Below are 22,155 nucleotides of genomic sequence, written 5' to 3' on the forward strand. Positions count from 1 at the left end.
TTCATTATTTTACTGTTTTCTAAATTGTAGAATAATAGTGAAGACATCAAAACTGTGAAATAACACATATGGAATCATGTAGTAACCAACAAAGTGTTAAATCAAAATATATTTTATATATTGAGTTCTTCAAAGTAGCCACCCTTTGCCTTGATGACAGCTTTGCAAACTCTTGGCATTCTCTCAACCAGCTCCATGAGGTAGTCACCTGGAATGCATTTCAATTAACAGGTGTGCCTTGTTAAAAATGTATTTGTGGAATTTCTTAGAACAGCTCAAATAAGCAAAGAGAAATGAGAGTCCATCATTACTTTACTTCAATGCGGAAAAGTTCAAAAACTTTGAATGTTTCTTCAAGTGCAGTCGCAAAAACCATCAAGCGATATGATGAAACTGGCTCTCATGAGGACCGCCACAGGAAAGGAAGAACCAGAGTTACCTCTGCTACAGAGGATAAGTTCATTAGAGTTACCAGCCTCAGAAATTGCAGCCCAAATAAATGCTTCAGAGTTCAAGTAAAAGACACATCAACATCAACTGTTCAGAGGAGACTGTGTGAATCAGGCCTTCATTGTCCAATTGCTGCAAAGAAACCACTATTAAAGGACACCAATAATAAGAAGAGACTTGCTTGGGCCAAGAAACATGAGCAATGGACATTAGACTGGTGGAATCTGTCCTTTGGTCTGATGAGTCCAATTTGGAGATGTTTGTTCCAACCGCCGTCTCTTTGTGAAACGCAGAGTAGGTGAATGGATGATCTCCGCAGGTGTGGTTCTCACCGTGAAGCATGAAGTGTCATTTACTGATGACACTGTCTGTGATTTATTTAGAATTCAAGGCACACTTAACTAGCATGGCTGCCACAGCAAACCATCTGGTTTGCACTTTGTGTAACTACCATTTGTTTTTCAACGGGACAATGACCCAACACAGCACCAGGATGTATAAGGGCTATCTGATCAAGAAGAATGTTACCATGCATGCAAAATGTGTGTAGAATGTACATGTAAAAATATAAAACTTATTTTTGTCCGCCCAAGAGTTGAATGGGCCAAAAACAAATCTAAAATAAAAAGTTGTATAGGAAAAAACAATCACATATCACAGTCATTGCAAGTAGAAGCTTATTAATTTGGTTAATATTCACTTTTGATTGGACCTTTCTATTCAGGTGATGTCAGGTGAAAAAAATTATTCAGGCAGACACATGATAACAGGTTCACTCTTCCCACGACCAATAATCTTATCCACAAATGTTCTCTTTGTGAAGGCCTTAGCCTCACACAACTGTGTCACCAAATATAGGCAATACCTGATCGTACGTAATGACTGAGGTACTGTATAAAAATGACCCCCAGACAGTGTTATCAGAATGAGGGCTTCTATAGTTCTACTGGTGTTGCTGCTGACAGTGATTAAACAATAATGACCAAACGGAATGAATGCAATCTCTCTTCTTCGATGATGCATTCGCAGACAGACCATAGGTGGTGTGACACTACATTGATCTACCCCAAAGTCATCACAAACGTCAGCAAGGCTTAGAACCAAGTTACAGGTACAATGTACTATGCATGTATTTCAACCATTGGATGACAAATAAATGTAAAAAAAATTACACGTAACATACTGTATGTTTTTTCCTGATAGAGGTCTCTTTACAGCACTAGTGAGAGGCGTCTACTACTTCAGATACATGGTCTGTGGTCAACTGAATTCCACAGGTTTGGGTGTAGGCTTGTTTAAGAATGGCCAGTGAGCTGTATTCAGTCGTGGCCAAAAGTTTTGAGAATGACACAAATATTAATTTCCAAAAAGTTTGCTGCTTCAGTGTCTTTGGATATTTTTGTCAGATGTTACTATGGAATACTGAAGTATAATTCCAAGCATTTCATAAGTGTCAAAGGCTTTTATTGATAATTACATGAAGTTGATGCAAAGAGTCAATATTTGCAGTGTTGACCCTTCTTTTTCAATACCTCTGCAATCCGCCCTGGCATGCTGTCAATTAACTTCTGGGCCCCATCCTGACTGATGGCAGTGGAGTTGGAGTTGGAGTTTGTTAGAATTTGTGGGGTTTTGTTTGTCTACCCACCTCTTGAGGGTTGACCACAAATTCTCAATGGGATTAAGGTCTGGGGAGTTTCCTGGCCATGGACCCAAAATATCGATGTTTTGTTCCCCGAGCCACTTAGTTATCACTTTTGCCTTATGGCAAGGTGCTCCATCATGCTGGAAAAGGCATTGTTCGTCACCATACTGTTCCTGGATGGGTGGGAGAAGTTGCTCTCGGGAAAGATGTGTTGGTACCATTCTTTATTCATGGCTGTGTACTTAGGCAAAATTGGGAGTGAGCCCACTCCCTTGGCTGAGAAGCGACCTCACACATGAATGGTCTCAGGATGCTTTACTGTTGGCATGACACAGGACTGATGGTAGCGCTCACCTTGTCTTCTCCGGACAAGCTTTTTTCTGGATGCCCCAAACAATCGGAAAGGGGATTCATCAGAGAAAATGACTTTACCCCAGTCCTCAGCAGTCCAATCCCTGTACCTTTTGCAGAATATCAGTCTGTCCCTGATGTTTTTCCTGGAGAGAAGTAGCTTCTTTGCTGCACTTCTTGACACCAGGCCACTCTCCAAAAGTCTTCACCTCACTGTGCGTGCAGATGCACTCACACCTGCCTGCTGCCATTCCTGAGAAAGCTCTGTACTGGTGGTGCCCCGATCCCGCAGCTGAATCAACTTTAGGAGACGGTCCTGGCGCTTGCTGGACTTTCTTGGGCGCCCTGAAGCCTTCTTCACAACAATTGAACCGCTCTCCTTGAAGTTCTTGATGATCCGATAAATGGTTGATTTAGGTGCAATCTTACTGGCAGCAATATCCTTGCCTGTGAAGCCCTTTTTTTGCAAAGCAATGATGACGGCACGTGTTTCCTTGCAGGTAACCATGGTTGACAGAGGAAGAACAATGATTCCAAGCACCACACTCCTTTTGAAGCTTCCAGTCTGTTATTCGAACTCAATCAGCATGACAGAGTGATCTCCAGCCTCGTCCTCGTCAACACTAACACCTGTGTTAACGAGAGAATCATTGACATGATGTCAGCTGGTCCTTTCGTGGCAGGGCTGAAATGCAGTGGAAATGTTTTTGGGGGATTCAGTTCATTTGCATGGCAAAGAGGGACTTTGCAATTAATTGCAATTCATCTGATCACTCTTCATAACATTCTGGAGTATATGCAAATTGCCATCATACAAACTGAGGCAGCACACTGTGAAAGTTAATATTTGTGTCATTCAAAACTTTTGGCAATGACTGCACACTGCTGAAGTTAATACTGATGGAGAGTCAGAATGTAATGCAGCAATCCTCCTGGAGTTAGAGTAAGGAGATATAGGTATACATCCCGCTTCCATCAATCTACCAGATCTATCTATTCATATGGTCATAACACCTTCAATGGCTTCCTGCTCTTCACCATGCAAGTTATGTTATCATGTTGAACAGAGCTGAAGGAAGTGCTTGGATGAATTCCTCCAACCAATAAATACATTCATCAAGAATTGGCAATGTGCCAATTTGGTTTTCAATATTATTATTATTTTTTTTAACCATATGTCCATATAATATCCCAGACACTGTACACTTTGTATAGGGTTGGGGTGGGATTGTTAGCGTAAACACACGTACTTGCAGATGAATCCGCCACTCTCACACTTCCTGCGGGAGTCTGTGTTCTCCGGAAAGAGCAGCTCTGGCCGATGCAGCACATCCACTAGAACAGACAGCTCAGCCTGGACCAACGGACGCAGACGGTCCTCTAGAGCTGACACTATGTCCTACGGAGGGGGAGTGAGGAACGGAGGGAGATAGGGAGGGGGAGGGTTAAGACAGAGACACGTTTAAAAGGACAGACGGACTCACAAACACAGTGTACCCACCTGCAGTCTCTCAATGATGTTCCTGTAGTCTCGTGAAGCGGTCAGTACAGAGTCTCTGCGGGCAGCATTGCGGGCAGACATTCTCCAGGACATTGCTGTCTTCTGGACGATGTTGTTGGACTTCACAAACAGGTTGTTCACCTGGCTGTCCAGATCCACTGGGATGGCGATGGCTCGCCCTTTAGCTGTCACACACCAAGAAAGACAAATAATGTGTGTGTAGAGGTCTTACAGGCAGTATGATACAACACTCATCTTTAGAGTACATCCCAATCATAATACCACTGCCTCATCAGGGGATTTGACTAACAAAAGAACAACAAATTACTAACATCAAGTTGGATTTCTTTGAAAACATACATAAATAAAGTGTTATATATATATATATATATATATATATATATATATATATATATATATATATATATATATATATATATATATACACATATATATATACACATGTTAAATCTATACATACTGTACACCAGAGTAGTTCATAGAACTACTTATTATTTTGAGTTGTCTTTGTTAGTTGATGATAAAATCAGTGTTGGGGGTTAGTGTTAGGAATGTGTTGTCCTCCTTACCCACGTCAGACAGCACCTTGATACAGCTCTCCACTGATCCCTTCTGAACTGGGACCAGCCAGTTACAGTGATACACTCTGAACACTGCCTGTAACTGCTGAACAAACACAGGCTGTCTGGTCTGAGGACAGGGAGAAGGTAGAGGGAGAATAATAATAATATTAAGTTATAACACAGATCAACTACACTGAACAAAAATATAAAACGCAAGTGTAAAGTGTTGGTCTCATGTATCATGAGCTGAAGTAAAACATCACTGAAATTTTCGATAAGCAAAAAAAGCTTACTTTTCTCAAGTTTTATGCACAAATTTGTTTACATCCCTGTTAATGAGCATTTCTCCTTAGCCAAGATAATCCATCCACCTGACAGGGGTGGCATATCAAGAAGATGATTAAACAGCATGATCATTACACATGTGCTGGAGACAATAAAAGGCCACTAAAATGTGCAGTTTTGTCACACAAATCCATGCCACAGATGTCTCAAGTTGAGGGAGCGTGCAATTGGCATGCTGACTGCAGGAATGTCCACCAGAGCTGTTGCCAGAGAACTGAATGTAAATTCTTCTACCATAAGCCGCCTCTAAAGTCGTTTTAGAGAATTTGTCAGTACTTCCAACCGGTCTCACAACCGCAGACCATCTGTGACCACGCCCAGGACCTCCACATCCGGGCTTCTTCACCTGCGGGATCGTCTAAGACCAGCCACCCGTATAGCTGATGAACCTGTGGGTTTGCACAACCAAAGAATTTCTGCAAACTGTTAGAAACCATCCCAGGGAAGGTCATCTGCTTGCTCGTCGTCCTCACCAGGGTCTGACGTTGTAACTGACTGCAGTGGGAAAATGCTCACCTTCGATGGCCACTGGCACACTGGAGAAGTGTGCTCTTCATGGATGAATACCGGATTCAAATGTACCGGGCAGATGGCAGACAGCGTGTATGGTGACGTGTGGGCGATATGCTGATGTCAACGTTGTGAACAGAGTGCCCCATCGTGGTGGTAGAGTTATGGTATGGGCAAGCATATGCTACAGACAATTAACAAAATAGAATTTTAATCAATGGCAATTTGAATGCACAGAGATACCATGATCCTGAGGCCCATTGCTGTGCCATTAATTTGCCGCCATCACCTCATGTTTTAGCATGATAATGCATACCATCATGTCGCAAGATCTATACACAATTCCTGGAAGCTGAAAATGTCCCAGTTCTTCCATGGCCTGCATACTCAGACAGATCACCCATTGAGCATGTTCAGGATGCTCAGGATCAATGTGTACGACAGGGTGTTCCAGTTCCCGCCAATATCCAGCAACTTCGCACAGCCATTGAAGTGGAGTGGGACAATATTCCACAGGCCACAATCAAAAGCCTGATCAACTCCATGCAAAAGGAGATGTCACGCTGCATGAGGCGAATGGGGGTCACACCAGATACTGACTGGTTTTCTGATCCACGCTCCTACCTTTACATTTTTTAAATGTTTTAATCTGTGACCAACAGATGCATATCTGTATTCCCAGTAATGTGAAATCCATAGATTTGGGCCAAATTGATTTATTTCAATTGACTTATTTCCTTATATCAACAGTAACTCAGTAAAATATTTGAAATTGTTACATGTTGCATTTACATTTTTGTTCAGTGTAGATAATACTATAAGGTCTATAGAACTATGCTATTGTATACCTAACAGGAATGTTTCCAACTCACACTTAATATCAAGTCTCCACCATTACAAATCAAATGTACACCTAACTAGAGGTCGACCGATTAATCGGAATGGCCGATTAATTAGGGCCGATTTCAAGTTTTCATAACAATCGGAAATCTGTATTTTTGGGTGACGATTTGCTGATTTTAAATTTGTATTAATTTTTAAATTATTTTTTCACACATTTATTTAATCTTTATTTAACTAAGTCAGTTAAGTACACATTCTTATTTTCAATGACGGCCTAGGAACGGTGGGTTAACTGACTCTTTCAGGGGCAAAGACAGATTTTCACCTTGTCAGCTCGGGGGATCCAATCTTGCAATCTTACAGTTAAATAGTTCAACGCAATAACGACCTGCCTCTCTCTTGTTGCACTCCACTCCACAAGGAGACTGCCTGTTACGCAAATGCAGTAAGCCAAGGTAAGTTGCTATCTAGCATTAAACTTATCTTATAAAAAACAATCAATCATAATCACTAGTTAACTACACATGGTTGATGATATTACTAGATATTATCTAGCGTGTCCTGTGTTGCATATAATCTGACTGAGCATACAAGTATCTAAGTATCTGACTGAGCGGTGGTAGGCAGAAGCAGGCGAGTAAACATTCATTCAAACAGCACTTTAGTGCGTTTTGCCGGGAGGTCTTCGTTGTGCGTCAAGCATTGCGCTATTTATGACTTCAAACCTATCAACTCCCGAAATGAGGCTGGTGTGACCGAAGTGAAATGGCTGGCTAGTTAGCGCGCGCTAATAGCGTTTCAAACTTCACTCACTCTGAGCCTTGGGGTGGTTGTTTCCCTTGCTCTGCATGGGTAACACTGCTTCGATGTGGTGGCTGTTGTCGTTGTGTTGCTGGTTCGAGCCCAGGGAGGAGTGAGGAGAGGGACGGAAGCTATACTGTTACACGGGCAATACTAAAGTGCCTATAAGAACATCCAATATTCAAAGGTTAATGAAATACAAATGGTAATACAAATGGTATAATAGTCCTATAATAACTACAACCTAAAACTTCTTACCTGGGAATATTGAAGACTCATGTTAAAAGGAACCACCAGCTTTCATATGTTCTCATGTTCTGAGCAAGGAACTGAAACGTTAGCTTTCTTACATAGCACATATTGCACTTTTACGTTCTTCTCCAACACTTTGTTTTTGCATTATTTAAACCAAATTGAACATGTTTCATTATCTACTTGAGGCTAAATAGATTTTATTGATGTATTATATTAAGTTAAAATAAGTGTTAAATCAGTATTGTTGTAATTGTCATTATTACAAATACATATTTATTTATTTTTAATATCGGCCGATTAATCGGTATCGGCTTTTTTTGGTCCTCCAATAATCGGTATCGGTGTTGAAAAATCATAATCGGTCGACCTCTACACCTAACCCTCTGAAACAACATGATGGCACAATGGGAAATCTGCCTCAGATTCTGCTGCATAATCACAACCTGTTACCTTACACCACAAACCCCTCCCCCTTCTGACTGTGTTAGGGTAGAGGGGGGAGGGGTGATAACACCTGTAACCAGGCCAGCAGGGTGGAGGTGAAGAATCAAACTGCTGGGTTTAGCGGCAGTTAGCTTTCCCATGTGAAACACCAAGCACCAACATCACACCGTCATATTGGCCCAGCCCACCCAAACCCCTGTGTGACACCACAGTGACAACACCCTGTCAGACCAACTGAACATGACTAAACAAAAATAGTTTGTATTCAGACAAAAATTGGAGAGGAAACATTGCATTTGTGCTAAGGTTGTCTAACCCTACCAACACCAGCTGAGGTAATGGGATGGAAAAGCACATGCACACTCACGCACGAAACATTAGCACCCAGATGTGTGTGGTCCCCATTCCAATAAATGTAAATAAAATACCTCTATCCTTTTCCCCAAAAGTGAGGCCTGCAGCAGAGGATGAAAGCAGTCAGAAAATAAAATAATTGTCAGTGACAATATTCAGGATAAGCCACTTGATAACCTGGTATCTCACCTCTCTTACAGTCTCTACGCCAGGGATTATCAAGTAGATTAAGACGCGGGATGATTTTTTTCTTGAACGGATGGTCAAGGGGCCGGAACATAATTACATAAATATTTTGTTGACTGCAAATTGACCGTAAAAACCCCAAACAGATATAATATTAGACTAAAACATAATCACATGACATTTGTATATGATCACATTGTGCGTGGGAATACTTTGGAACAGATGATCAAAATCACTTGCAGCTGATTTTGCTGGTGTCTTTACAGTATTCTGTCCAACAATAATAAATGTAATTAAATAATTGTTCAGAAAACTTGGGGGGCCAAATAAAATCACCCGTGGGCCAAATTTGGCCAGGAGGCAACCAGTTGGGGAACCTTGCTCTACACACTGGTGCAGATGCCCATAATAATCAACTCATACCCTACGGGGTCCGGAGCCTGCTGCTACATGACAATTAATTGCACCCACCTGGTGTCACAGGTCTAAATCAGTGCATGATTGGAAGGGAACAATGGAAAAAAATGCAATGGAACTGCCTTCATGGTCCAGAGTTCAGTTTGAGGGGTCTAGAAGGTCTAATGTCTTCTATTCTAGGAATTGAAGAGCGAGCCGTTTACCAAGAAGTACAAGAATGGACATTGAACACAATGATCAACAATTACTGCATGTTGTCTACCAAGGATATGACTGTACAACAGGAAAACGGCATGATAATCATTACAGACGGTCACAGCAAGAGGCTACAGCCCTCTAAGGCTAGGATGATGACTAACTCCATGTTCCAGGATGAAAGACAGAAATGGCAAATGAGGTTGAAGGAACTGAGGGAAGGAGGCGTGAACTGGCGTTCTCTGACAGTACGTCACTCTATGTTCAGAGAAGGGGTGCATTTTAAAACCGTATTGCTCGGAGACACACACACACACACACACACACACACACACACACACACACACCCACCTTGTGAGTGTTCTGTGATTCACCATCTACATTTTCAGAAATTGGTAGGAATCACTTAAGAGCCTATAGCTTAAACATTTGAAATCAATCACTTTTTGACAGCATCCCTTTTTTGATTTACACAAAACTTTCTATACATGTTTGCCCACAGAAAATGTTTATTTTTAGACCTGAATTCAGGATGCATCCGCCGTGATTGTCCCCTGCATCACATCCAGCCGTGATAGTAGTCCGGGCTTGGCCGTCATTGTAAATAAGAATTTGTTCTTAACTGAGATATATATATATATATATATATATATATATATATATATATATATATATATATATATATATATATATATATATATATATATATCTATATCTATATCTATATCTATCTATCTATCTATCTATCTATCTATCTATAGCTCTATCTATCTATCTATATCTCTCTATCTCTATCTATATACACAAAAAAATATATATATTAAAAATATATATATATATATAAAAATAAAAGTGATCAAAGTTGACCCATTATGCATACCACGAGACATTCATGTCTTCATCACTGGAAAAGATACACCATTGAGTGTGATATCATTTAAAAGCTTACAGTGTTGTACTTGAAAATAATATTTTGTAATATGTATTTATTTTTAAACCTTTTATGTCAATTATCTAAAAATGCATAAACTCAGATGTCATTTTTTTTAAAATCATATTTGCATATATTGAAGCTTAGACCCTATTTCACTACATCTGAGGTTTTTGTGTTGTGCCCGCCAACACTTGAGATACAACATGCTCTTAAATACAGGGTGGGTGTCATTTCTATCATAGAAATAGAATTCATAGAATGGACCTATCCCTTCATACTCCTGCAATTTAGCTGGTACACCATTGATATGTACAGTAAATTCAGAAAGTATTCAGACCCACTGACTTATTTCTCATCAATATATACACAATAGCCCATAATCACAAATTGAAAACAAGTTTTTAGACATTTTTGCAAATGTATTAAAAAATAAAAAACAGAAATACATTTACATACGTATTCAGACCCTTTGCTATGAGACTTGGAATTGAACTCCGGTGTATCTGGTTTCCATTGATCATTCTTGAGATGTTTCTACAACTTGATTGGAGTCCACCTGTGGTAAATTCAATTGACTGGACTAGATTTGGAAAGGAACACACCTGTCTATATAAGGTCCCACAGTTGACAGTGCATGTCAGAGCAAAAACCAAGCCATGAGGTCAAAAGAACTGTCCGTAGAGCTACAAAACAGGATTGTGTAGAGGCACAGATCTGGGGAAGGGTACCAAAGCATTTCTGCAATATTGAAGGTCCCCTGGAACACAGTGGCCTCTATCATTCTTAAATGGAAGTCTGGAACCACCAAGACTCTTCCAAGAGCTGGCCGCCCGACCAAACTAAGTAATCGGGGGAGAAGGGCATTGTTCAGGGAGGTGACCAAGAACCTGATGGTCACGCTGACAGAGCTCCAGAGTTCCTCTGTGGAGATGGGAGAACCTTCTAGAAGGACAACCATCTCTGCAGCACTCTACCAATCAGGCCTTTATGGTAGAGTGGCCAGAGAGAAGACACTACTCTGTAAAAGGTACATGACATCCCACTTGGAGTTTGCCAAAAGTCACCTAAAGGTCTCTGGGACCATAAGAAATAACATTCTCTGGTCTAATGAAACCAAGACTGAACTCTTTGGCCTGAATGCCAAGCGTCACGTCTGGAGAAAACCTGGCACCATCCCTATGGCGAGGCATGGTGGTGGCAGTATCATGCTGCAGGGATGTTTTTCAGCAGCAGGGACTGGGAGACTGGTCAGGATCGAGGGAAAGATGAACGTAGCAAAGTACAGAGATCCTTGATGAAAACCTGCTCAGGACCTCAGACTGGGGCAAAGGTTCACCTTCCAACAGGATAACTACCCTAAGGACACAGCGAAGACAACGCAGGAGTGGCTTAGGGACAAGTCTCTGAATGTTCTTGAGTGGCCCAGCCAGAGCCCAGACATGAACCCGACCGAACATCTCTGGAGAGATCTGAGAATAGCTGTGCAGCGATGCTCCCCATCCAACCTGACATAGCTTGAGAGGATCTGCAGAGAAGAATGAGAGAAACTCCCAAAATACAGGTGTGCCAAGCTTGTAGAGTCATACCCAAGAAGACTCGAGGCTGTAATCACTGCTAAATGTGCTTCAACAAAGTACTGAGTAAAGGGTCTGAATACTTATGTAAATGTGATATTTAAGTAATTTGTTTTGCTAAAATTAATATTTTAATTATTTTTTTTACACTAAATTTAATTTACATTTTTACCTCCATAAAGATGACCACCAGTCCATCCACCATCAAATGTCAACTTGAATGGTCATGTCTATTCTATGATCTATATTTCAATAGGTTTTCTATGGAGGATTAACAGTATAATTTAAAACCGATAATCTCATTCAATCAAATCAAATCTAATTTGTCACATGTGTAGTAGACCTTAGAGTGAAATGCTTACTTACAAGCCCTTAACTAACAATCTTTTAAGAAGTTAAGAAAAAAACAGGCCAAGATCCCCGTAATTTGCAAGAAGAAAAGAGGCAGGAAAAGGGGCCGCAGATCGGGCTGCCTTCTGAGAATCCGTAGGCGAGCGAGTAAACTCCAATCGCCATCCGTTCTTCTTGCTAACGTGCAATCATTGGAAAATAAAATTGATAACCTAAAATTAAGATTATCCTACCAACGGGACATAAAAAATTGCAATATCTTATGTTTCACCGAAACGTGGCTGGTGGCGGGATTTTCCATGCACCGGCAGAACAGAGAAGCTATATCTGGTAAGACGAGGGGTGGGGGTGTGTGTCTATTTGTCAATAACAGCTGGTGCTGTTATTCATCCCTCCTGATTCCTGCTTACAAGCAAATAACGCTCTCGGTAGCCGATGTGAACAAAACCTTTAAACAGGTCAACATTCACAAAGCCACTGGGCCAGACAGATTACCAGGACGTGTATTTAAAGCATGGGTGGACCCAACTGTCAAGTGTCTCAATGACATTTTCAACCTCTCCCTGACCGTGTCTGTAATATCTACGTTTCAAGCACACCACCATAGTCCCTGTGACCAAGGAAGCGAAGGTAACCTGCCTAAATGATTACCGCCCCTTAGCACTCACGTCGGTAGCCATGAAGTGTTTTGAAAGGCAGGTCATGGCTCACATCAACAGCATCCCCCCGGACACCTTAGACCCATTCTAATTCGCATAACGCCCCAACAGATCCACAGATGACTCAATCGCACTCCTCACTGCACTTTCCCACCTGGACAAAAGGAACACCTATGTGAAAATGCTGTTCATTGACTAGAGCTCAGTGTTCAACACCATAGTGCCCACGGAGCTCATCACTAAGCTAAGGACTTGGGGACTAAACACCTCCCTCTGGAACTGGATCCAGGACTTCCTGACGGGCCGCCCCCAGGTGGTAAGAGTAGGCAACAACACGTCTGCCATGCTGATCCTTAACACTGGGGGCCCTCAGTGGTGTGTACTTAGTCCCCTCCTATACTCCTTGTTTACCCACGACTGCATGGCCAAACATGATTCCAACACTATCATTAAGTTTGCTGACGACACAACAGTGGTAGGACTGATCACCGACAATGATGAGAGGTCAGAAAACTGGCAGTGTGGTGCCAGGACAACAACCTCTCCATCAATGTGAGCAAGACAAAGGAGCGGATCGTGGACTACAGGAAAGGGAGGGCTGAACAGGCCTCCATTAACATCGACAGGGCTCTGTGTGTGGAGTAAAGGTGGTCTAGAGTTTTTTCCCCCCCTCGGGTTGCACATTTAGCATGCTGGTAAAGATTAGGTAGTATGGATATGAGTTTCCCTGCATTAAAGTCCCCACCCAATAGGAGAGCCAACTCTGGATGAACGTTTTCCTGTTTGCTTATGGCCGTATACAGCTCATTGAGTGCGGTCTTAGTGCCAGCATCAGTCTGCGGTGGTATATAGACGGCTACAAAAAATATAGATGTAAACTCTCTTGGTAAATAGTGTGGTCTACAGCTTATCATGAGATGCTCTACTTCAGGGCGAGCAAAACAGATTTCCTTAGATTTCGTGCACCAGCTGTTGTTTACAAATGTACATAGACCGCCGACCCTTGTCTTACCAGAAGCTGCTGTTCTATCCTGCCGAAAAAGCTTAAAACCCGCCAGGTGTATTTTAATCATGTTCAGCCATGACTCGGTGAAACATAAGATATTACAGTTTTAATGTCCTGTTGGTAGGATATACATGCTCGTAGTTCGTCTATTTTATTATCGATTGATTGTACGTTGACTAATAGGACCGATGGTAAAGGTAGATTACCCTCTTGGCGACGGATCCTTACAAGGCACCCGGACTGTCGTCCACGATATCTCCGGCTTTTCCTCCTGCGAATGACGGGGATGAGGGCCCTGTTGGGCTTCCCGAAGTAAATCCTTCCTGTCCGACTCATTGAACAATTCTTCCAGTATGGGGTGAGTAATCGCTGCTCTGATGTCAAGAAGCTCTTTTCGGTCATAAGACACGGTGGCAGAAACATTATGTACAAAATAACGCGAAAAAGCATGCACAATAGCACAATTGGATACAGGATCGTAAAACGGCAGCCATCTCCTTCAGCGCCATTATTATTGCCATTATCATTGCCATTTTTATCGCCATTTTTCAAGTCAACATTCTCTGGTGTGTTATTCCCATGTTAGTACATTTATCAGCCAAAACATGACACCCACCCTGTATTCAAGAGCATGTTGTGTCTCAACAACATATGTGTATATAAAAATAAAATAAAAATCAGAGTTAACACTTTTAGATAATTGATGTTAAAAGGTTAAAAAGTCAATTATCTATTAAAAAACATGTTTTTCAAGAAATATCCATCTCAACTGTTGATCTTTTCCAGTGAAGAACACATGCCTGTCTCATGGTATGGTGGGGTATGCAAAATGGGTCAACTTTGAGCACCTTTATCTATTGAATGTTTTGGCATTAAGGTTAAAAAATACACTTTCTGAGCACTTCTACAATGGTCAAATATGTATGGATGGTTATGTTCAAATCAAAGGAGGTGCTGTCAAAAAGTGATTGAATTGAAATGGATTCACCATATAGGTTGGTAGGTGGAGAAGGGAGTGGGATGAAACCATTAGGTTATGTCAATGGAGGGAGGGGACATACTGTATGCATATGTGGTTAAAATGTAGATTTGGTGACTATTAGTATATCTATCCATATTTACAAACATGGTCCTGGTCACCTACACTATACAATAAAGTGATGAAAGAGAGGGAGGGGGCTGGGGGTTAAAGGTAACAATAGCTAGTTGTGGGAGGGGCTATGTTAGGAGAGAGACAGGTGCCTCTTGGGAGCTGGGAGCTATCTATCTACAGAGACATTTTTGGTAATTATTAAACCTTCAACCATGACATTAGCACTGTCTTACTCCGAGGCGAGCCAAACCAAGCTTTACTGAGCCGGCCTGGTTACACATCCACCACTGTCCGTTTCAAGACGGTTTCAACAATGTGAAAAGAAAATCCAACACAGTTTGTTTTCGGTCGACACAATCATGTAAAATGGATAACAGTGGTTAGTTGTTGGTTGCCAGTGGTTACCTGCAGGCTGGTGGACTGGTCGGAGAAGGGTGAGCTGAAGAAGGTGGTCACGATTCCCATGACTATCTCGGTCACGTAGCTCTCCAGGACTGTGTCGGCGTGTTTGCGGTCACTCGTGTTGTTGCACACCTGCAGAAGACACAAGGTCAAGAAGGTGACCACAACTCATTCCTGTTTCACCTGTAGTTGTACTGCCCTTATAGTCTGAATACTGAAATGAATGCAGGGATACGTACAGTATAGGAGGATAAACTGTGTTGTGCTAATAATTATACTATTGTGCTCCAATGATGCCTTGTAAATGAGTTTAATTGAAACCCTGACCCACACTCATCAGTCATTCAGACATAGAACTATTGTGCAAGTGTTGTCCCTCACCCTGCAGATGTCCACCAGGAAGTTCTCAAAGAGCTTCCACATGTGGTTGCTGGTGTAGATCTCCTTCATCTCCACCTCTGTGTCCACATAGCAGTGGTTCAGGAAGTTGATGTAGGCTATCTTCACCTGGAAAGGACAGGATTAAATACCATCATTACACCCTGTCTATGCCCCTAGGAGTTGTTTTACAATGATGATGAATGCATCTTGATTGTAGCTTTGGCCTGGGCTGGAGTACAGTAGCATGATGTTAGTTGACATGGTTATACTGGGTTTGTTCCCATAGAGTGAGGCTCAAAACTGTCTAACACAGAGAAGATGACAGCTAGTGGACAATTAGTTGTCCACAAGAGTGAAACGGGAACGAGGGCATACAGGCCTTTGTGGGGACGGTTAGTTGATAATTGGTACTGTTGGCTTGTGATGTCTTAGAGACCCATAGCCCCCTGCTCTAAACCTTCAAGTCTAACCCTAATCCCCACCCTTCTCTCTCTGCATCTTCCAACCTGCATCTCCTCAACTCACCTCAGGAATACAGTCCTCGTGGGTGACCACCCTCACTATGTCATCCAGAGGCAGCAGAGAGTTACATTTGATCTCAGTGTAGACGTTCTTTCCCTCAGTGCAGACAGCCAGCAGCTCTACCAGGTGAATGTGGTACATCAGAGGACTGTTCTGATCCATCCGGTCCCGCTCTGACCGCATCATCGTCACCAGGGTCTGGAAGGATGCACGGTCGTTGTAGAACACCAGCACATCCTCACCAGCATTCACCAGCTATGGAGAAGAGATGGACAGAAAATAAAGAAAAATAGAGTCAATGGAGGGTACAGGGTAGGTTGGAAAGGGATGGTCAAATATGTCCGAAAAGGATTTGTTGGGGATGGACTTGAGTTGCATATAATTTGGTATTAAGGTATCAAGTTGTAGAAATAGACAACTCTTTTAGAATGACAAATTAACTGTCTTGAAAAGAGTCAACTAGACTGAAACGTTGACAAATACACATGCTGATGTTATTACTGAAAAAAGACCTCAGCCATGACGATGTCTTGACACTTCTTAATGAACTTGCTCTCGGCCTTGACGATGGTCTGCAGGAACTTGAGGTACTGGACGTTGCGGCCATGCGTCTCGATGCAGTGGACAAAGTGCTGCACCACTCGCTCATTGATCTCACTGCACAGCTGGAAGTTATTCATGAAGATATGCTGCATGGTGACTGCCTCGAGGATCTAAAGGGTGGAAGAGAGAGAAGAGGGGAAGAGAGAGACGAGGGGGAGGGAGAGAGAGCGAAAGAGGGAGGGAGACACAGAAGAGACAGAGAAAGAAAGAGTAGAAGAGATGGTTAGAGTAAGACAGTGTTAATGTCATGGTAAGAGTAAGAACAGTGGTGAGGTCATGGTGGGTCAGTGTAGTCTGTCTCACCCCAGGGTTGAGGAACAGGTTGATGTGTTTGTGAAGCAGGGCCTGGTTCTGCTGGTTCCCTGCACAGAAGTTCTGCAGGAACTGGTGGGCCAGTTTCATGATCTCCTGCATACGCACATCCTCCCCCTGGAGACAACACCGACGATGAAAGGATGGAGAGCACAAAAACACACCTCTACAAACACGCCCACACAAACACAGTACCTTCTCATAGGGGATCTGCAGTAACTCCAGCACCACGGTGTGGGCCCCCATGTTCCTGAGGAGTCTCTGCTGCTGCTTCTTACTCTTCCTGCCGGACAGACTCTCCTGAACACACAACCTGCTGAGACGCAGCAGAATCTACACACACACACAACACGTGTAGACAAAGGGGTTCACTATGTTGCCCATAGCTCTATCTGTCCCAGATACCTATATGATAATACAGTATAATGAAAAGTTAAAAAGACTGTTTAGACTTCACCTCCTTCACCACTCTGTAGTTGTAGCTGCTGGTGCTCTCTGGTTTCTTTGGTTTGTCTGAGCCACTTGAGTTGGAGTCACCCTAAAGAACAAGACCATTAGCCAATGCATTTCTCCCAAAGGATAGCCTGCAGGCTAACACCAACGCTCGATTGCCATAGTTTAACACACAGAGCTAAGCACTAGGTGGCTAACTCCTGTTCTGTGGATGCATACTACCATACCTTCTTGGACTACTACCGTACCTTCTTGGACTGCAACCGTACCTTCTTGGACTGCAACCGTACCTTCTTGGACTGCAACCGTACCTTCTTGGACTGCAACCGTACCTTCTTGGACTGCAACCGTACCTTCTTGGACTGCAACCGTACCTTCTTGGACTACTACCGTACCTTCTTGGACTGCAACCGTACCTTCTTGGACTGCAACCGTACCTTCTTGGACTGCAACCGTACCGTCTTGGACTACTACCATACCTTCTTGGACTACTTCCGTACCTTCTTGGACTGCAACCGTACCGTCTTGGACTACTACCATTCCTTCTTGGACTACTACCGTACCTTCTTGGACTGCTACCGTACCTTCTTGGACTACTACTGTACCGTCTTGGACCACTACCATACCTTCTTGGACTACTACCGTACCTTCTTGGACTGCTACCGTACCTTCTTGGACTTCAACCGTACCGTCTTGGACTGCAACCGTACCTTCTTGGACTTCAACCGTACCGTCTTGGACTACTACCGTACCGTCTTGGACTGCTACCGTACCTTCTTGGACTACTACTGTACCGTCTTGGACCACTACCATACCTTCTTGGACTACTACCGTACCTTCTTGGACTGCTACCGTACCTTCTTGGACTTCAACCGTACCGTCTTGGACTGCAACCGTACCTTCTTGGACTTCAACCGTACCGTCTTGGACTACTACCGTACCGTCTTGGACTGCTACCGTACCGTCTTGGACTGCTACCGTACCGTCTTGGACTACTACCGTACCTTCTTGGACTACTACCGTACCTTCTTGGACTACTACCGTACCGTCTTGGACAGCTACCGTACCGTCTTGGACTACTACCGTACCGTCTTGGACAGCTACCGTACCGTCTTGGACTGCTACCGTACCGTCTTGGACTACTACCGTACCTTCTTGGACTACTACCGTACCTTCTTGGACTACTACCGTACCTTCTTGGACTACTACCGTACCTTCTTGGACTACTACCGTACCGTCTTGGACAGCTACCGTACCGTCTTGGACTACTACCGTACCGTCTTGGACTACTACCGTACCGTCTTGGACTGCTACCGTACCGTCTTGGACTACTACCGTACCTTCTTGGACTACTACCGTACCTTCTTGGACTACTACCGTACCGTCTTGGACAGCTACCGTACCGTCTTGGACTACTACCGTACCTTCTTGGACTACTACCGTACCTTCTTGGACTACTACCGTACCTTCTTGGACTACTACCGTACCGTCTTGGACAGCTACCGTACCGTCTTGGACAGCTACCGTACCTTCTTGGACTACTACCGTACCTTCTTGGACTACTACCATACCTTCTTGAACTATTAGAGTCCTGCATGTTGCTCAAAGCCAAAGATTTTCACTGTACCCTGCAATCACACCTGCAACACTGTACATGTGCCTATCAAACACTCTGAATCTGAATCGACTACTGTACCTTCTCGGACTACTACCGTACCTTCTTGTGTTGAGACTCGGCAGAGTGTTCCCCAGTGTCCATGCCCTCGTCTGGCCCCAGTCTCTTGTAGACCCACAACTCAGACTTCTCCACAATGGAGCGTAGCTGGTCCAGGTCTGACTTGATCTGTTTGTAGTTCTCCACATCCTGACTGGTCACCAGCAACTGGACCTGGAGGCATGGGCAACCCACCGGTAGGACACCAGTATGGAGGACACCAGATTTTGGATGGTTGCATGGTGTTTATGATTAGAGACGAACAAGAGTTTTACCTGGTCATGTGACTGGACTAGGATCAACTCTGGGCCCTAGTTGGAGTGTAAATCTACAGGTTTTCCCTGGTCAGGTCATGAAGTAATTTACTGGTCAAGCATGGCTAAAGCCCTACCGGGTACTTATGGTCTGTTAGGATAATTGGAATTACTCTAAGAATATTAGGTAAGTGAGTAATGGGGTCATTGGTAGGCTACAGTGTAATGGTATGACTATTCTGAATGTATGACAGTATGACTAATAGGACTACATTTAACATTTTAGTCATTTAGCAGACATCGCAGTATTCAGAAAAACACACAATAAGTGCATAACAATATGTCCAAATAAGCAGAGGTGTGGACTTGAGTCACATGACTTGGACTCGAGTCCCAAATATGATGACTTGCAACTCGACTTTAACACCAATGACTCATGACTTAACTTGGACTTGAGCCTTTTGACTCGAACTGACTTGATACCCTCCCCAAGCCCAAATATTAAAAATGATGCTATTAAAAAAAGTTTGCAGCGCATCAACTCTTCATTTAAGGGATTACAGTTTGAATCGGACAGCAACCAATTAAATTGTGCCAGCTGAGAAAAAGTTTCACGTGGCAGTGCAGAGGAACATCGGCAGGTGAATTCAGATGGAGCCCTTGGAAAGATGATACCCAAAATTATTATTTTCGGAAATAAAGACTACTCTGTATCAACAAAAAATTGATTGCAACTTTCAAAACATGCAGGAAGAAAATGACAGACGAAGGTGCAGCAACTTCCAACTTTGTTCGACATTTGAAGCTGCACAAAGTCGTGGCTAATATAGCCGACAGCTTTATATAACTTTGCTAGTGTAGCATGTAGGCTAACGTAACATTAAATCAATGAGCCTACACACAGTCAGTCAGTGCGGGAATGTGATCATTGCACCCAAGGTTGAGCTACAACTGGCTAGGCAGTTGGTAGCCTAAATCCTGCCTGATGTTACTGCTGTTCCTGAAACCATTAACATACGTTAGCCTACTGTAACCACACACAGAGAGTGTGTGTGTGTGTGTGTGTGTGTGTGTGTGTGTGTGTGTTAAGGTTGGGTGATTGTGTACAAGCCTACATTGCACGATTGTGCCCCCGATTGCGCCCCGATCCTCGGTTGTCGATCACAATGGGGGGGCGGGTCTTTCTCATGGCTACCCATGTATTTCCATGGAAATATAAAGTTTATTTGGAAAGTAATAAATATATACATTTTTAAAACCATTCATGATTTGCGTACATTTATTATACAAAATATTACTCTTATGAAATGGTATTACATTTGGTGAAGAGCACATTATGACTTGTTTAGGACCGACTTGTCGGTCTTGACTTGAGACTTGAGTGCTAAGACTTGAGACTTACTTGTGACTTACTTGTGACTTGTAAAACAATGACTGTGTCCCACCTCTGCAAATTAGTATAGCTAATGGGTATGCTTTTGTGATTCATGAATCAGCTCAAAACCCTGGTCTTTCTGTTTATACAATCTACTCATGCATTTAGAATTGGCTACTTTAAATGAGATGTGGGTCATCGTTTCTATTATATTGCATTAGGCGGCTGAAGGTCAGTACATTTTTTTTACTGCAGGTCAGATGCGTATCCAAAAGATCCCTGGCCCATGCATCCTTAGTATATACAGTATACTAGTTGTATGGTGGGTGGATAGCAGTAGAGTACCTGTTTGAAGGCCTGTAGAACCTCCTGTCTCTGGCTGAAGTGTCTGAAGAGCAGGTGGAGGGCTCGAGACACCAGGGGAGGGTAGTCATGCATGGTCAGGTGGAGCAGGACCCTCAGGAAGGTCCTACCACCATCGTCATCTAGGTCCAACGGGGTGTTCTCCTCACTGGGTGTGGGCACACAAGCACACATATTTGAACACATTCACAAACGACAAACTGAATTGGCCATGCCAAGTATGAAAAATTAACTGAAATGAGCCAGACTAATTGTTGCAGGTTTAGCGTATCACAACAGTTACCTTCCACCAAATATCCCCTCTGCCTGCTCCTCTATGTTCTCAAAGTCCAGAGCTCCTGAGAAAACAATTCAGTGACCTTAGTAACACACAAAGAGGTGTCACGCCAAGTGATGGCTGCCATAAGATGATTTCTTCTCCCACCTGGCATGTTGTTTGGTCCCTCGTGGGTTCCTGCTATAGACAGATCAGATTGGGAGTTGCTCTCATCAAACTCCCTCTTAAAGATACACAGCAGACAGGAGATCCGGTAGTCCAGTCGCACATTCAGAATGAACTGCATTGAGACGGGAGGAACATGACACATACTAAATTAGTAAGACTATTGTATAGTAGAGGGATTATATTAGGATAAGCAATGGGGGTTATGAATGAGTGGTTGGGGTTAAGGAGGGGAACCAAGTTTGGGGGAGGGACATTTGCAAAGGAGTGTATACAGTATGTCCACTGCATGTATGCATCGATAGTGATAGTGATAGTGTGTGTGTGCCTTTCTACCTGTAGTATCTCTATGATCTTGAGCTTGGTGTCCATGACAAGGATGTCCTGTTTCTCCGGCTCTGTTTGTGTCTTGACCTGGTCCCCGTTGGGGGGGTTGATGGGGTTGGTGGGCAGGAAACCCCCTCCTCTCAGGACCACCTGGGTCATCAGCTCCCCCACTCCATGGATGGAGCGCATCACGTTACTGCCTGGAAATGCACGCAGGCACACATGATTGGGCCAACCATTGTGTGTAACAGTGATAACACCAAGTAAAACTGAAATGATAACTTAAAACACAAAATATAAATATCCATTAACAAACATCTTATAGCTTATTAGACACATTTCCACTTCCTGAACACATACTACTTAAATAAAAAGCATACAGCCTTTTCTTAGTAAAATAAAATAAATCAATAAATACAGTAGTCTTTCCATTAGAGAGTACAATTGTTCGGTCCTTTGTTGGCCATGGGGTGAATAATGCTCAAGCGCAGGGTTGCAAAATCCCAGAA

General features: G+C 43.0%; 1 protein-coding gene across 6 annotated transcripts in view; it reads right to left on the reverse strand.

The window, feature by feature from the left end:
- LOC110528182 (inositol 1,4,5-trisphosphate-gated calcium channel ITPR1) overlaps positions 1–22,155 on the reverse strand; it is a 192,358-nt gene that overhangs the window by 109,570 nt on the left and 60,633 nt on the right. For 5 of the 6 annotated variants that reach the window (XM_021610040.3, XM_021610038.3, XM_090241406.1 and 2 more), the window contains exons 23-37: positions 21,656–21,846; positions 21,302–21,434; positions 21,161–21,215; positions 20,860–21,025; positions 18,889–19,059; positions 17,176–17,256; positions 16,914–17,051; positions 16,710–16,835; positions 16,316–16,516; positions 15,807–16,058; positions 15,282–15,407; positions 14,904–15,032; positions 4,538–4,658; positions 3,948–4,132; positions 3,697–3,845 (exon numbers count right to left, since the gene is read on the reverse strand). In XM_021610040.3, coding sequence (XP_021465715.3) covers positions 3,697–3,845; positions 3,948–4,132; positions 4,538–4,658; positions 14,904–15,032; positions 15,282–15,407; positions 15,807–16,058; positions 16,316–16,516; positions 16,710–16,835; positions 16,914–17,051; positions 17,176–17,256; positions 18,889–19,059; positions 20,860–21,025; positions 21,161–21,215; positions 21,302–21,434; positions 21,656–21,846 — 2,224 coding nt within the window. Of the gene's footprint in view, positions 1–1,897; positions 3,077–3,696; positions 3,846–3,947; positions 4,133–4,537; positions 4,659–14,903; positions 15,033–15,281; positions 15,408–15,806; positions 16,059–16,315; positions 16,517–16,709; positions 16,836–16,913; positions 17,052–17,175; positions 17,257–18,888; positions 19,060–20,859; positions 21,026–21,160; positions 21,216–21,301; positions 21,435–21,655; positions 21,847–22,155 lie in introns of those variants that run through there. The other variant, XM_090241408.1, reaches the window with a different exon arrangement.

This window comes from Oncorhynchus mykiss, chromosome 7 (assembly GCF_057628025.1).
Source record: "Oncorhynchus mykiss isolate SJ-2025 chromosome 7, ASM5762802v1, whole genome shotgun sequence".
NCBI lineage: Eukaryota > Metazoa > Chordata > Actinopteri > Salmoniformes > Salmonidae > Oncorhynchus > Oncorhynchus mykiss.